Below are 15,180 nucleotides of genomic sequence, written 5' to 3' on the forward strand. Positions count from 1 at the left end.
TAGTGTTGGTTTTTTTTTTTTTTTTTTTTTTTTGACAATTGATAAAGATTTGAAAGTTTGTTTAAGAATATATTGTAAATATGTATACGATAGTGAGGCAAGTGTGCTAGATTTGATATTTTGTTAAATCATGCAGTAAACAAATCTAAATTATATTTACTTTAATTTTGTTTTGTTTTATTATTGTATACAGTTGCATATAAATAATCAAATATAAGAAGTGTGTATAGAGTATATAGACGTCAAATAACTAGACTAAGTTAATATAATTAAGTTAAGCAAAAGTTTTATATTTAAATTTATGGTTAAAGTATTTAACAAGTAGAAGGCAAGTAGCAACTCAGTGCAATTTAAGAGAGTTTACATATGTAAACTAAGAAGTTGTAACTGAATTTTCTCCTAATTATTCTATATATCTATGTAGGTTTAGGTTAGGAAGGGTTACGCACAATAACAAAGCAGCAACTCCACTGTGCGACCATTAGGTCCTTTGCGATTCCCTTGCTAGAAAGTAAAGAACCCAAAATAGAGAAACGAAACACTTAAAAAAGCATAAAGAACACAAATAAAGAGGAGAGAGGAATGGAAACAGATCGATCCCCCAAAGGGTTTCAACATAAAAGTTTTACCGAGTCACTTTCCTACACAGAGAAATGTGAGAGAATCTGAATCTCCCGGTTCTATCTATCTATCTATCTATCTATCTATCTATCTATCTATCTATCTATCTATCTATCTATCTATCTATCTATCTATCTATCTATCTATCTATCTATCTATCTATCAATCTATCTATCTATATATATATCTATCTATGTATCTATCTATCTATCTATCTATCTATCTATCTATCTATCTATCTATCTATCTATCTATCTATCTATCTATCTATCTATCTATCTATCTATCTATCTATCTATCTATCTATCTATCTATCTATCTATCTATCTATCTATCTATCTATCTATCTATCTATCTATCTATCTATCTATCTATCTATCTATCTATCTATCTATCTATCTATCTATCTATCTATCTATCTATCTATCTATCTATCTATCTATCTATCTATCTATCTATCTATCTATCTATCTATCTATCTATCTATCTATCTATCTATCTATCTATCTATCTATCTATCTATCTATCTATCTATCTATCTATCTATCTATCTATCTATCTATCTATCTATCTATCTATCTATCTATCTATCTATCTATCTATCTATCTATCTATCTATCTATCTATCTATCTATCTATCTATCTATCTATCTATCTATCTATCTATCTATCTATCTATCTATCTATCTATCTATCTATCTATCTATCTATCTATCTATCTATCTATCTATCTATCTATCTATCTATCTATCTATCTATCTATCTATCTATCTATCTATCTATCTATCTATCTATCTATCTATCTATCTATCTATCTATCTATCTATTCTATCTATCTATCTATCTATCTATCTATCTATCTATCTATCTATCTATCTATCTATCTATCTATCTATCTATCTATCTATCTATCTATCTATCTATCTATCTATCTATCTATCTATCTATCTATCTATCTATCTATCTATCTATCTATCTATCTATCTATCTATCTATCTATCTATCTATCTATCTATCTATCTATCTATCTATCTATCTATCTATCTATCTATCTATCTATCTATCTATCTATCTATCTATCTATCTATCTATCTATCTATCTATCTATCTATCTATCTATCTATCTATCTATCTATCTATCTATCTATCTATCTATCTATCTATCTATCTATCTATCTATCTATCTATCTATCTATCTATCTATCTATCTATCTATCTATCTATCTATCTATCTATCTATCTATCTATCTATCTATCTATCTATCTATCTATCTATCTATCTCTATCTATCTATCTATCTATCTATCTATCTATCTATCTATCTATCTATCTATCTATCTATCTATCTATTATCTATCTATTCTATTTGCTGTTATAGCTTCAGTTTCGGTTTTTAAGAAGTATCTCTATAAATTCAGTTTTGACCTTTTAGAAGTATCTCTACAGCTTCAGTTTTGGCCTTTAAGAAGTATCTCTATAGCTTCAGTTTTGGCCTTTAAGAAGTATCTCTATAGCGTCAGTTTAGGCCTTTAAGAAGTATCTATATACCTTCACCTTAGGTCCTTAAAAAGTATCTCTATAGCTCTCTAAGCTCTAGTAAGGTTTTTTAGCTTCATTCCATATTGTTAACGTAGTTCTAGATACATATATTCAATCAAAGGGTTTCAATAGCCCCTTTTTAGCTTTAATCGTACATCTTAAAGTATTCCGAGTTTAGCTTCAATCGAAGGTCTTTAATTAACTCCATTTCAGCAATAACCACAGATCTAAAAGTAGTCCTTGTTCTAGTAATAATTATATGACTTTAAGTAGTCATAATTTATCATCAATTGAAGGTCTAGTTTAGCTCAATATAGTCTTTATTTAGTCCCAGTTTAGGTGTAATCGATTTCTTAAAGTAATATTAGTTCAAATTCAATTGTACGTCTTTAAGAAGTCCAAGTTTAGCGTTAATCAAGGGTATCTAAGTAGCCCTAGTTTAGATTTAATCGTAGACCTTAAAGTAGTCCTAATTTAGTTTCAGTTGTACCTGTAACTTCAGTTCTGCTTTAATCTAAGATCTTATAGTAGTTATAATTCAGCTGTAATTGTATGTTTTCATGTAGCCCTAGTTAAGCTTCAATCGAAAATTTCTAGTTAGATAAACGCTTAAAATATCAATGTTAACCCCAAATTATTCCTTCTACAGATTAAAAACGCCGTTGTAGGCTTTGAGATCTCATTGATACATGTGCCTGCGGTAAGAGATAAAAATGTTAAACGTTTATGCAAATTGGCCTCTAACGGCACTGGGTAAGTGGTCTACATATATAAAATTCCAATTAAAATTTCTTCATAAAACTCTCCCCATTCATAACTTTAGCACACGTGGTATGGGTAGTGCAGCTTTAATGATGTGTTACGTGGCCAAAGGTAGTTTTCAATGTTTTCATGTCGAGGATTTACAGCCTTGGGATATAGCAGCCGGTGCTATAATATTAACTGAAGCTGGTGGTTTTATAACTCATACTAGTGGGGCTCCTTTTAATATTATGAAACCTGATTTGATTTGTGCTTCCACTAAGGAACTATTAAAGGAGGTGAAGGAGTTAATTGAGGAAGCAGATGCTTTAACTGATTTTGAATTTAAGTAAGAAAAAGAGATTTTTTAAATAAGACTAAGGGCTTTAGAAGGAAGTAAAACAGCTAGTTGAGCAAGAATATTGCTCAACTGTTTAAATGTTGGTATTCAGAATAAAATCTTAATTTAATTGAACAGTAGTAGTCTATGTACTTACATTGGGTGGCATGCCGTGTGTTTGAAAGCCCATGGGTGGCATATTGGGTCCTTGAGGAGGCATTTGCATGCCCATGTGAGGAGCTGGAATATTTGGAAACAAAAGTTTTGTTGTATAAAAAACTTCTCTGATAATTATGTGTTTTTGAGTATTTACCCATGCCTTGATGATGTGGCGGCATATGATGTCCTTGAGGACCTGGCGGCCCTTGTCCGGGCGGACCATTTAAGTGGGGTGGAGGACCACCTTGTGATCCAGGCTGTTGTTGAGGCATACCATGAGGCGGACCACCATGTGGTGGCGGACCATGACCCATTGGAGGTCCTGTTGGCGGACCTCCTTGCTGTCCTGGTGGACCATGTTGACCCGGAGGAGGTGGTCCATGCTGTGATACCACACCATGTTGCTGTGTAGGCATGGGACCATGTTGAGGACCACCATGAGGGGGTCCATGAGGAGGTCCATGTTGCATTGGATGGCCATAAGGACCTCCAGGATGACCAGGAGGAGGTGGACCATGTTGACCCGCTCCCGGTGGTGGACCTTGCATATGAGGTGGACCATGTGGCGGTCCTTGATGACCCTGAGGTCCAGGTGGACCGCCAGGGCCTTGCTGTGGTGGATGTGTATAGGGGCTGTGTGGCGAGGGTGACGGAGCCGGACTTTGGGAAGGTGGTCCCATGGGGCTCGGAGCCTGTGGCGGGGGCATAGGACTATTCGCCGGTGAAGGCGAAGTCATTTTTTTACTTTTTCTTATTGTTCAAACTTGTTAATTCCACAATTTAGAAAGAAAAAAATTTACTTTTCTGCGAAAAGAAAAAAACTTTCGTGTTATACACTTTACAGCAATCACTCACACACAACCACCACCACCAAAGCCGCTTTGTATTTTTTTCTCACGATTTTTTATATTTAATTCATAAAATTTTGATAAAATTCTTTTAAAATTATATTTATTTAACACTTAATTTTAATATTTTATTTAATTTAGTGTGTTTTATTTAGATTTTTTAAAGAAAATTTATAATTTTCACAAAAATGCAAAAAGATTAACACTTTTCATACGACGCGACCAGAGATACAAGCCGAGACGGTTCAAATCGGCGGCGGCTGGCCGGCGGTAATATTTTACAAGCCGCGCCGCCGCTAACTTCTTTCGGCTCAAAAGCTAAAGCGACATGGCCACATATCAAATTTGTTGACTCAAACGGTAAGTTTTTTGATAGGGTTAGTAAAAAAAAACTCACACCGCATTTATACATGTGAGTTCTTTTCACTAACACAATTAAAAAACTTTCCGGTTGAGTCAAAAAATTTGATGTGTAGCCATGTCGCTTAAGCCGGCCTAAACGTAACCGCTGATAAAGATTGGAATCACACAGGTATTTCAGAAAATAATTTCACCAATTTGAACGGAGTTGCCACTATTTCAAATTCTTATGGCAAATTGAAAAGAGTTGCCGCACAATATTGTACTAATATTAAAATAGTGAAAACTACTATAATAATGTCCATTTTCTGCAGAAAAAACTTATATAGAGACAGGTTTCTATATAACGTACTATTATACAGAGATTTTTCAATATAATAAACGCTTATAAGGTCAATTTTTGAAAAAAAAGTTAAATTGAGCCGACAATTTAGCCGGTGCCGATATTTTCTGTAACAAGCCGTCGCCGCCGACCTAAAATTGTTGGGTCGCCACCGCCGATCATTTTGCATCGGCTGGCATCTCTGGAGTTGGCAGCAGAGCTCTGCGCCGACAAATATTAACGGTCGACTGTAGGCCGGCTAAATTTTCAATACGCTTAATTTTTAAATTTTCAAAGATTTTAAATAAAAACGGAATCCGAGAGATAAAAAAGTGGGATTTTGTATATAATTTATAACAGTAAAATAGAGCAAGCACAAAATTATGCAAGGATGGGAAAAAATTTTAAAAATAAAAAAAAAAATCAATTTTAATTTGATTAATTCTTACAAGTTAAAAACAAATCCTTTCATCAAGTTTTATTATGATCATTATTTTGCAGACACAATCACACCCTGCTGCACTGTAAATTAATTTCAATTGTGTGACATTTCCAGTCAAGTGCTTGTCTTCTCGCTGCTGTTAGAGCAACGGTTCCAAAATGGGGGTCCGTAGCGAAGACCAATAAAAATATATTAAAAATATCTCCAAATTTTTTTTATAAAAACTATAATATACAATTTTTGTTCAATAATCCCAGATTTTTTGGTGACTTTTTGAATTTCATTTTTTCAGTTGTTTATCAAGGCGAAGCTATGCCCTACACATTTATTGAAAATTTATATAATATGGCAATATTTTGCGGTTTTGTATTAGAGTTGCCAGTATGTTGTTAAATTAATGAGTTTAAAACGTAAAGAAACGGGAAATGATGAAGAATTTTCAAAACTGTTTTAATTTAAATACCAATTAAATGCAAAATAACGCTTTTTCTAAATTTTAATATAAATTAAATAACATTACATATTTCTCCTACTTCAAATAGCTTTTTATTATTTCTATAGCAGTATAATAAAGAGAGTATTGCCCAAATAATTGGTTGAACATCCACTTTAAAGTATTTTGCAACTTACAATCTTAAGCAATTAAAATTTAAAAATTTTTATTAAAAAATCCTACTTTAAATAGAAAATATTCCAAATTTTCTAATTTTCAATAAATTAAAAATTTCCCCCACCATATGGTAGCCTTACAATATGCCGACACGTCATAACCGTTTGAAAAACTCTTTCCCCTCTTTCGATTTGTTGTCATTTTTTCTAGTCATGACATTTCTCCTCTCTTTCTTAACCGTTTCAATTTTGACAGTTTATTAAAACGAAAAAAATAGGAAAATATATTGGCCAGCCGATAAATTTTTTTTGCATATTTTTAAGGAAAAATTAATAAAAATATCTGTAAAAAAGTAAAGAAAAGAAGAAAAACAACATTTCCAATACAACTTTAAATTATTAATAAGGAAAAATATGGGTTAGTAGAAAAATAAATGTAATTAAGATAAAACATAATAAGAAATTAAAACACAAAAAGTGACGTAGTGAGTCAACCTTTTGGGGCAAAAAAAGGATAAAATATGTTTTCTTGTCTATTGTTTCTATATAATCCCCTCTAGGAGGAGTATTAAGTTATTTTCGTGGTTTACTGGGTTCGCGTGAAATGCGTATATTGATATTGGGTCTAGATGGTGCTGGCAAAACAACAATATTGTATAGACTACAAGTGGGAGAAGTGGTGACCACTATACCAACGATTGGTTTTAATGTGGAACAGGTGACATATAAAAATTTGAAATTCCAAGTATGGGATTTGGGTGGACAGACAAGTATAAGGTAAGAAAAACTAAATTTTAAAGAAATTTAACTAAACTAATAAATATTTTTGTTAAAGACCCTACTGGCGTTGTTATTATAGCAATACAGATGCTATAATTTATGTGGTAGATTCTGCAGATCGTGATAGAATAGGCATTTCCAAAGATGAGCTTTTATACATGTTAAGGGTAATTATTAATTAATGAAGATGAAATATATAACAGAGTAATGATTTTATTTAATAATTTTCCAGGAAGAAGAACTTGCCGGTGCCGTTTTGGTAGTATTAGCCAATAAACAAGATATGGAAGGCTGTATGACTGTTGCTGAAGTTCATCATGCTTTAGGTTTGGAAAATCTAAAAAATCGTACTTTCCAAATTTTCAAAACCTCTGCGACTAAGGGTGAAGGCCTTGATCAAGCTATGGATTGGCTTTCCAATACTCTACAAAGTCGTAAATAGTCGTATTTACTTAACCTCTACTACATCTCTTTTCCTCCCATATATAGTTCCCCTCTCCAAAAAGAATGAAAGCAAAAAAAACCTATACCTTTCGTATTCAATTATGTCAAAGAAAAAAAAAAAATTAAATTTTATTTTGTTTAATTTCTGTACTCCTGTACAACCTAACGATTCCTTCTACATTTTTTGTTTGTAATTTTAAGTAATTATAAATATGCAATTAAAAAACAACAACAAAATCATAAACAAGTTTATAATAAAAACCTGTATTTGTCTTGTGGTGTCCTTTCTGTTATGGCGAAACACTTTATACGTTGAAGAAAGCCCTAAACACTTTTATACCCCTCACTCTCCTCCCCTTTTAAGATTTTAGTATTTCATAGAAAACTTTTTTTATACTTAAATTTAGTAAAACATATAAGAAAGTAATACAATAAATTTAATATTAGAGTAATTATAATAAAAAAGTTGACGTTTGTGAACAGGTATTCCAAAGTTTACTCTTTTCAAAAGTGGATGCATCATTTAACATCAGTCTTTCCATAACCTTTTTTCTTTTTATTTCGATTTACTGGTTTATATTGTTAAAGCATCGTATCAGATGATTTGCAGCTAATCCTTTGCAGATATTTAAAGGCTGTTTAACTTCACACTGTCACAGCCATAGACACTTTGTAAGATTATTTCAATTATTTTTAATCAAACACTATTATTTTACCATTATACGAGTAATAAAAATAATTATCTCCTTTTTTATTTTGATGCGCACTAAATATATAGTCGGACACAGTTCAAAAAAATGTAACAAACAAAAACAAAATCATTCACTTCTTCAAAAAACTAGATATTTCTTAAATATCCTTTCACCACTCGGGTAAACCAAAACGTCGTACTCGTTTTTCCTGTGTATCCAAATCCATACGTATCTTTTGTCTCATATAGAAAATGGGACAATCACGATTGGAACATAATACTTCTTCATGCAATGAACCCTGACATCTTTGGCATTCTGTCCATAAGCGGGCAAATTTCTCTTCCATCTGGCGTTTGGCCACTACTTCCTTCATATATAATTCACCCATTTTAGGTTTGCAATGAGGACACAACGGTTCATTTTCATAGCCTTTGGGCATTAGAGATTTGCAACCCAAACAGGAAGATTTTTTCGTCATAAAGCCCGCCAAACCACCTACTTTGGAGGTGACCACTGTGCGAGTGCGGGTATGTTCACCCTCTAAAAATTGTAAAATAAAATAAAATTGTTTATAGTTTTAGATTGTATTTAACTTACTTAATAAAATCGATTCCGCTTTATCTCCTAAAATAGGTTCGAATATCCTTAGTAAAGGTTTGGATAACTGTTGTTCTAAATAATAATTGGCATCTATAGGTACACTGTTTTCTAGCACATATAAGGGATCTTCAGCTTTAGCATAGGCTGGTGTATTTTTGGCTGCTGCACATATAACATAGGGAACACGATCTCCTAATTTGGGTGCCGTGCCAGGATCTCTTTTCTTCATTTTTGCAGCCAGCTCCACATGAGCCTGTTTGGCAGCATAATCGGTCTTGGCCAATTCCTTGGTAATAACCAACTGTGAAATGTCTATGCGATTACACAGTAAATCCGATATAACTTGTTTAACATATTCAACCGCTCCATCAGGATTTCTTTCAATTAGCAACTTTTGCAAGCAAGTATTCATGAGATTAGCCACCAAAGGAGAATTATCACGACGCACTGTCTCAATACCTTTACAATCCATTTTGTCGTAGGTTTCTGGTCGTGTAAAATACAAACCGGCATATCTTTTCTTATTGATCAGCAAGTAAGGATAGTACACCTTTTCGAATTCCAATTTAATGGGTCTAACAAATTTCGCTGATACCAAATCGGCTGCCTCCTTACCCAATTCCATACTTCTTTCCAGCGATTTAACGCCAAAGTTAACCATTACTGAATCAGTATCACCATAAATAACTACAGCGTCATTTTCATAACCATTGGCTCGTGTATAATGAGATTCTACCTCATTTTTGGTAAGCTCAATCATGGTGCGACCATAAGAGGTAACCGAACCAGAAATTTCCAAACAAGGTAGCTTACCCACCTGGGCTCCTGTGAAACCATATACAGAATTAGCAGATATTTTCAAAGCCAATTGACGACCATCCAACACTTTGCGTTTGAAGGGATCAGTTTCCACTTTTAAATCGTTTTTGGCTCTTTTACGAGCAGCCAATAAAGATTCCAAAATTTCCGGCAATAAACCACGACGGACGGTGGCCTTGACAAAGGTGTTATTGGAGGGTGTTTTCTCATAATCTTTATCACTTAAACCCAATTTATCTTTCATGCCCGGTTGCAAGAGCGTGGTATAACACAAATTATGGGCCATCATTATACTAGGATATAGAGAAGCAAAATCAAGTGTTGATATAGGATCGGCATAATAACCTCTTTTGGGTTCAATAACCGTGGCGCCTTCATACTGTTCATCCGATCCCTGAGACGAATAAGAGGGCATAATGAAACCTTTAGTTTTGGCTTTGCGCAACAACTGAGACAACACCTTAATCTGTTGGCCTCTAGTGAGTAGAGATTCTAAGGTAACTCCCGTTACTCTGGCCATTTCCATATAGTTGACAATAGACATAAGTTTATCGAGAAGTCTTAAAGGCAAATAGGCATCCTTAAGGCAATACATGGCCAAACGACGACGAGTTTGCTCATCACCATTCTGCAAATCGGTGATAATGCTGTGGTGAACATCATCCTTTTGTTCTTGCAAAAACTGATAACTCACAGCGTTGAGAGTATAGGATCTTAGCTTGTAATCTCTTAGCAGTACAAACAGCAAATCAAAGGGAACTCTACCCTCAAAATTTACATATTTATTTTCACGACGACCCATTTGTTTAGATTGCAGAACTTGTTCTTTGATAACCGAACGTATATTCTTAATTCTACCCAAAAATTCAAAGTTTTGCACTTTCAGATGAGCGGCGCGATTCAGCAGATAGGGAATGTCAAAATTATTGATATTATAACCGGTTAATATATCTGGATCAACCTCACGCACAAAACTAGACCATTTATCTAGCAGTTCTTTTTCAGTATCAAAACATAAAACCTGGCTGCCCACTATGGGAGCACAGGTTTTCAATGTAAAAACATTGCGTATAAAGGGCTCGGGATCACCTTGTCTGATCACCATATTGGCAATTTGTATAACAGGATCGATTTTAGGCTCAGGAAATATGCCCTTGCGACCAGCGCATTCTATGTCAAAGGATAATATGCGAAAAGGAGCCACTTTACTCCATTCACCTTCTGGCTCATGAGATATGAATTTATCAAACGCAACATCTACCTCCAACTGGCAACGACTTTCGGGTAGAGGTTTGGAATTGCGTCCCCTTTGACGCCATGAGCCTGCAGGCAGTTCTATCCAATTACAACCCACTACATCACAGTCCACCATAAAACGTATATCAAAATCTATGTTATTCTCAAAGGCACGACAATCCTGGAAATCAAATTCATTGTAAATAACTTCTTTCTTCAATAAACGTGAAGCGGCAGCCACAAATTTGGGCAGCGAAAGAGTTATTTTGATATATTTCTGCTTGCTATCCCCCTGATAGCCGTAAATATTTAAACGTTCTATCAATTCCACACTTAAAACCGCCTCCTGTACATTATCCTTGTTGCCGCCACGCATGTCAGCCAAAACCTTCTTATCCAAGGCCGATCTTAGTTCATGACAATGTTTCTGCTCGAAGCCTTTGGGGGCAGCCAAATAGAAATACGGACAAAAGCCATGGACATGACAACACACAGAATTACCCTCCATGGTTATGCCATACATGCGTATAACCGGTACTGGACCCATGCGAGCACCGGGCATGCCCGGCAGAGGAGCTCCTATGTAGTTTTCAATATCTATTTGTTGAAATATTAAAGCATCTGTTTCACAATCTAGTTCAGGAGGATCTACGCGAGACCATTTGACAGAGGTCTGTTGATTTTCTGGACCCTCACCCATCAACTGGGTCATGTCCATGTCATCATTGTTGAAATCAACTTCAAAACCACCTCCGCCCATATCATCATCTTCGTCATCGTAATTTCTGCGACAAATTAGACGAATTTTTAATAAATTTTAATGTTTTATAAATTATTAAGCTTACCTGGGCTTTTTAGGTGCCCCATTTGTGGCTGCTGCTCCAGCAAATTTTCTTTTGTTAGCAAAATTACTCATTTTTATTAAAAAAGTTTTTAAATAATTGTTTTGATTTTATAAAGTTTTAAAACATTTTTTTGTTGATATTGTTTATAAAAAAATCTTTGTTTGCGTTTGTTTTCTGTAATTAATTTCGCAAAAATTACAAACACCGAACAAAAATATCAAAACGTTTTTGCGCGGCTAATAGTGTTGTAAACTTAGCTATTTACAAATTTGTCAAGTTCAGTGATTTTACTTTATGGATTTCTCAGCTAAATTCTAGCGATTTATTTAGAAATGCTTTTGTGGTCAACACAACTGGCAGTGTAAACATTCCAAACTATAACTTATAAAACTTGGTTCAGAACTATCCAGGATTAGCATTATTTTCTCAGAATATACAATATCTGAGGAAAAATAATTCAATTAAATTAATTTTTTTAATCGCTAAGCTGTTAGTACTTTTATAATCTTGCTCCCTCTTGCGATAATTCTGTCAACTAAACACAAAATTGTCATCACACAGAGATTCTAATGTCACCACAACTGTCATGTTAAGAAAATTTACTGCTGAGAAAAAGTTTTTCTTCTTCGGGGCGATAAAAAAGCCATAATTTTTGTGAAAAAATCCACATAAAATATAAAGAAAATTACAAATAATTAATCACAAGTCTAAGATAAAAGTGTAAACTAAAGTTAAGAACAAAAAACAATAAAAACAAAAATGTTTTAAAGTGAGAATATCGGTAAAAAAAATCGTGCAAGGGTACGTAATAAATAAAAAAGAGGAGGTGGGTGAATCACCATTTGCACCATAAAATATCCTCTAAAAGAGTTGCAAAAAAAAGTTTTTTTTTGTGACTATTGAATAATCAAAAATTAAAGAAAACCTAAAAAGAATATCAACCAAATACTAAAAGAAATGTTTAAGAAACCACAAAACATGTATCAAAGTGCATGCAATGCAGCGACGACCGGGTCTTGTGCCCCCAACACAGAGGCAGAGCGTGAAGCCGAACGGCTGGGTGCCTTAATGGCTCAACAGCCACCAAGTGCACCCATTGAACCTGACTACAGTGGTTTTGACATTGTTAAAGCCACTCAGTATGGTGCTACAGCCAGAGTTAAGGAATTAGTGGAATCCGGTTGGGATGTTAATCAGCCGGACAGTGAAACGGTTACTTTATTGCATTGGGCTGCCATCAATAATCGCCGTGATATAATTAAGTACTTTTTGGAAAAAGGGGCTGTAGTTGATGCATTGGGTGGTGAACTTAATGCAACACCTCTGCATTGGGCCACAAGACAAGGTCATTTAGGTGCTGTTGTCCTCCTAATGGCGGCTGGTGCCGATCCGCGTATTCGCGATGCGGAGGGTTGTTCGTGCATACACATTGCAGCACAATTTGCACATACCGCTCTGGTGGCGTATTTCATAGCCAAGGGTGTTGATCCGGATTTACAGGATCGTGGTGGTATGACGGCATTAATGTGGGCCGCATGGAAGGTGAGTGGAGTTTGATATATATATTCTTTTGAAATCGACGACTAGATTATAGACTAGACTAAACTAGATTATACTAGACTACTGACTAGGCTATAGTCCAGACTTTAGACTAGACTATAGTCCAGACTTTAGACTAGACTGTAGACTAGACTTTAGACTAGACTATAGACTAGACTATAGACTAGACTATAGACTAAACTATAGACTAGACTGTAGACTAGACTATAGACTAGACTATAGACTAGACTATAGACTAGACTATAGACTAGACTATAGACTAGACTATAGACTAGACTAGAATAGACTAGAAGACTATAGACTAGACTATAGACTAGACTATAGACTAGACTATAGACTAGACTATAGACTAGACTATAGACTAGACTATAGACTAGACTATAGACTAGACTATAGACTAGACTATAGACTAGACTATAGACTAGACTATAGACTAGACTATAGACTGACTAGACTAGACTATAGACTAGACTAGATAGACTAGACTATAGACTAGACTATAGACTAGACTATAGACTAGACTATAGACTAGACTATAGACTAGACTATAGACTAGACTATAGACTAGACTATAGACTAGACTATAGACTAGACTATAGACTAGACTATAGACTAGACTATAGACTAGACTATAGACTAGACTATAGACTAGACTATAGACTAGACTATAGACTAGACTATAGACTAGACTATAGACTAGACTATAGACTAGACTATAGACTAGACTATAGACTAGACTATAGACTAGACTATAGACTAGACTATAGACTAGACTATAGACTAGACTATAGACTAGACTATAGACTAGACTATAGACTAGACTATAGACTAGACTATAGACTAGACTATAGACTAGACTATAGACTAGACTATAGACTAGACTATAGACTAGACTATAGACTAGACTATAGACTAGACTATAGACTAGACTATAGACTAGACTATAGACTAGACTATAGACTAAACTATAGACTAGCTAGACTGTAGACTAGACTATAGACTAGACTATAGACTAGACTATAGACTAGACTATAGACTAGACTATAGACTAGACTATAGACTAGACTATAGACTAGACTATAGACTAGACTATAGACTAGACTATAGACTAGACTATAGACTAGACTATAGACTAGACTATAGACTAGACTATAGACTAGACTATAGACTAGACTATAGACTAGACTATAACTAGACTATAGACTAGACTATAGACTAGACTATAGACTAGACTATAGACTAGACTATAGACTAGACTATAGACTAGACTATAGACTAGACTATAGACTAGACTATAGACTAGACTATAGACTAGACTATAGACTAGACTATAGACTAGACTATAGACTAGACTATAGACTAGACTATAGACTAGACTATAACTAGACTATAGACTAGACTATAGACTAGACTATAGACTAGACTATAGACTAGACTATAGACTAGACTATAGACTAGACTATAGAATCTAGACTATAGACTAGACTATAGACTAGACTATAGACTAGACTAATAGACTAGACTATAGACTATACTATAGACTAGACTATAGACTAACTATAGACTAGACTATAGACTAGACTATAGACTAGACTATAGACTAGACTATAGACTAGACTATAGACTAGACTATAGACTAGACTATAGACTAGACTATAGACCTAGACTATAGACTAGACTATAGACTAGACTATAGACTAGACTATAGACTAGACTATAGACTAGACTATAGACTAGCTATAGACTAGACTATAGACTAGACTATAGACTAGACTATAGACTAGACTATAGACTAGACTATAGACTAGACTATAGACTAGACTATAGACTAGACATAGACTAACTATAGCTAGACTATAGACTAGACTATAGACTAGACTATAGACTAGACTATAGACTAGACTATAGACTAGACTATAGACTAGACTATAGACTAGACTATAGACTAGACTATAGACTAGACTATAGACTAGACTATAGACTAGACTATGAACTAACTATAGACTGGACTATAGACTAGACTAAGACTAGACTATAGACTAGACTATAGACTAGACTATAGACTAGACTATAGACTAGACTATAGACTAGACTATAGACTAGACTATAGACTAGGACTATAGACTAGACTATATCGACTATAGACTAGACTATAGACTAGACTAAGGACTAGACTATAGACTAGACTATAGACTAGATATAGACTAGATATAGACTAGACTA

The 15,180-nt window shown here is 34.2% G+C and overlaps 4 protein-coding genes across 4 annotated transcripts in view; 2 read left to right on the forward strand and 2 right to left on the reverse strand.

The window, feature by feature from the left end:
- Positions 1–3,381, forward strand: part of LOC119614227 (inositol monophosphatase ttx-7-like) — a 4,062-nt gene extending 681 nt beyond the window's left edge. The window contains exons 2-3 of the mRNA XM_037970360.1: positions 2,810–2,913; positions 2,984–3,381. Of these exons, the coding sequence (XP_037826288.1) occupies positions 2,810–2,913; positions 2,984–3,254 (375 nt within the window). The 3' untranslated portion in view covers positions 3,255–3,381. The remainder of the gene's footprint in view (positions 1–2,809; positions 2,914–2,983) is intronic.
- Positions 3,371–4,472, reverse strand: LOC119614228 (basic salivary proline-rich protein 2-like). Its single transcript, XM_037970361.1, has 2 exons — positions 3,555–4,472; positions 3,371–3,481 (listed from the first exon to the last, which is right to left on the reverse strand). The coding sequence occupies exons 1-2, from the start codon at positions 4,135–4,137 to the stop codon at positions 3,387–3,389; spliced, it is 678 nt and encodes a 225-aa protein (XP_037826289.1). The 5' UTR covers positions 4,138–4,472; the 3' UTR covers positions 3,371–3,386.
- Positions 4,473–6,182: 1,710 nt separating this feature from the next.
- On the forward strand, positions 6,183–7,691 carry LOC119614226 (ADP-ribosylation factor-like protein 1). The gene is made up of 4 exons (XM_037970359.1): positions 6,183–6,399; positions 6,542–6,758; positions 6,817–6,928; positions 6,994–7,691. Exons 1-4 carry the CDS (start codon positions 6,396–6,398, stop codon positions 7,201–7,203), a joined length of 543 nt encoding a protein of 180 aa, XP_037826287.1. The 5' UTR covers positions 6,183–6,395; the 3' UTR covers positions 7,204–7,691.
- A 224-nt stretch (positions 7,692–7,915) lies between these two features.
- LOC119614225 (DNA polymerase delta catalytic subunit-like) lies at positions 7,916–11,646 on the reverse strand. The gene is made up of 3 exons (XM_037970357.1): positions 11,398–11,646; positions 8,495–11,337; positions 7,916–8,437 (listed from the first exon to the last, which is right to left on the reverse strand). The coding sequence occupies exons 1-3, from the start codon at positions 11,466–11,468 to the stop codon at positions 8,067–8,069; spliced, it is 3,285 nt and encodes a 1,094-aa protein (XP_037826285.1). The 5' UTR covers positions 11,469–11,646; the 3' UTR covers positions 7,916–8,066.
- Between the last annotated feature and the right edge of the window lie 3,534 nt (positions 11,647–15,180).

This window comes from Lucilia sericata, unplaced genomic scaffold (genome assembly GCF_015586225.1).
Source record: "Lucilia sericata isolate MDLA Ls3-8-SP2 unplaced genomic scaffold, ASM1558622v1 Contig002705F_arrow, whole genome shotgun sequence".
Classification (NCBI taxonomy): Eukaryota; Metazoa; Arthropoda; class Insecta; order Diptera; family Calliphoridae; genus Lucilia; species Lucilia sericata.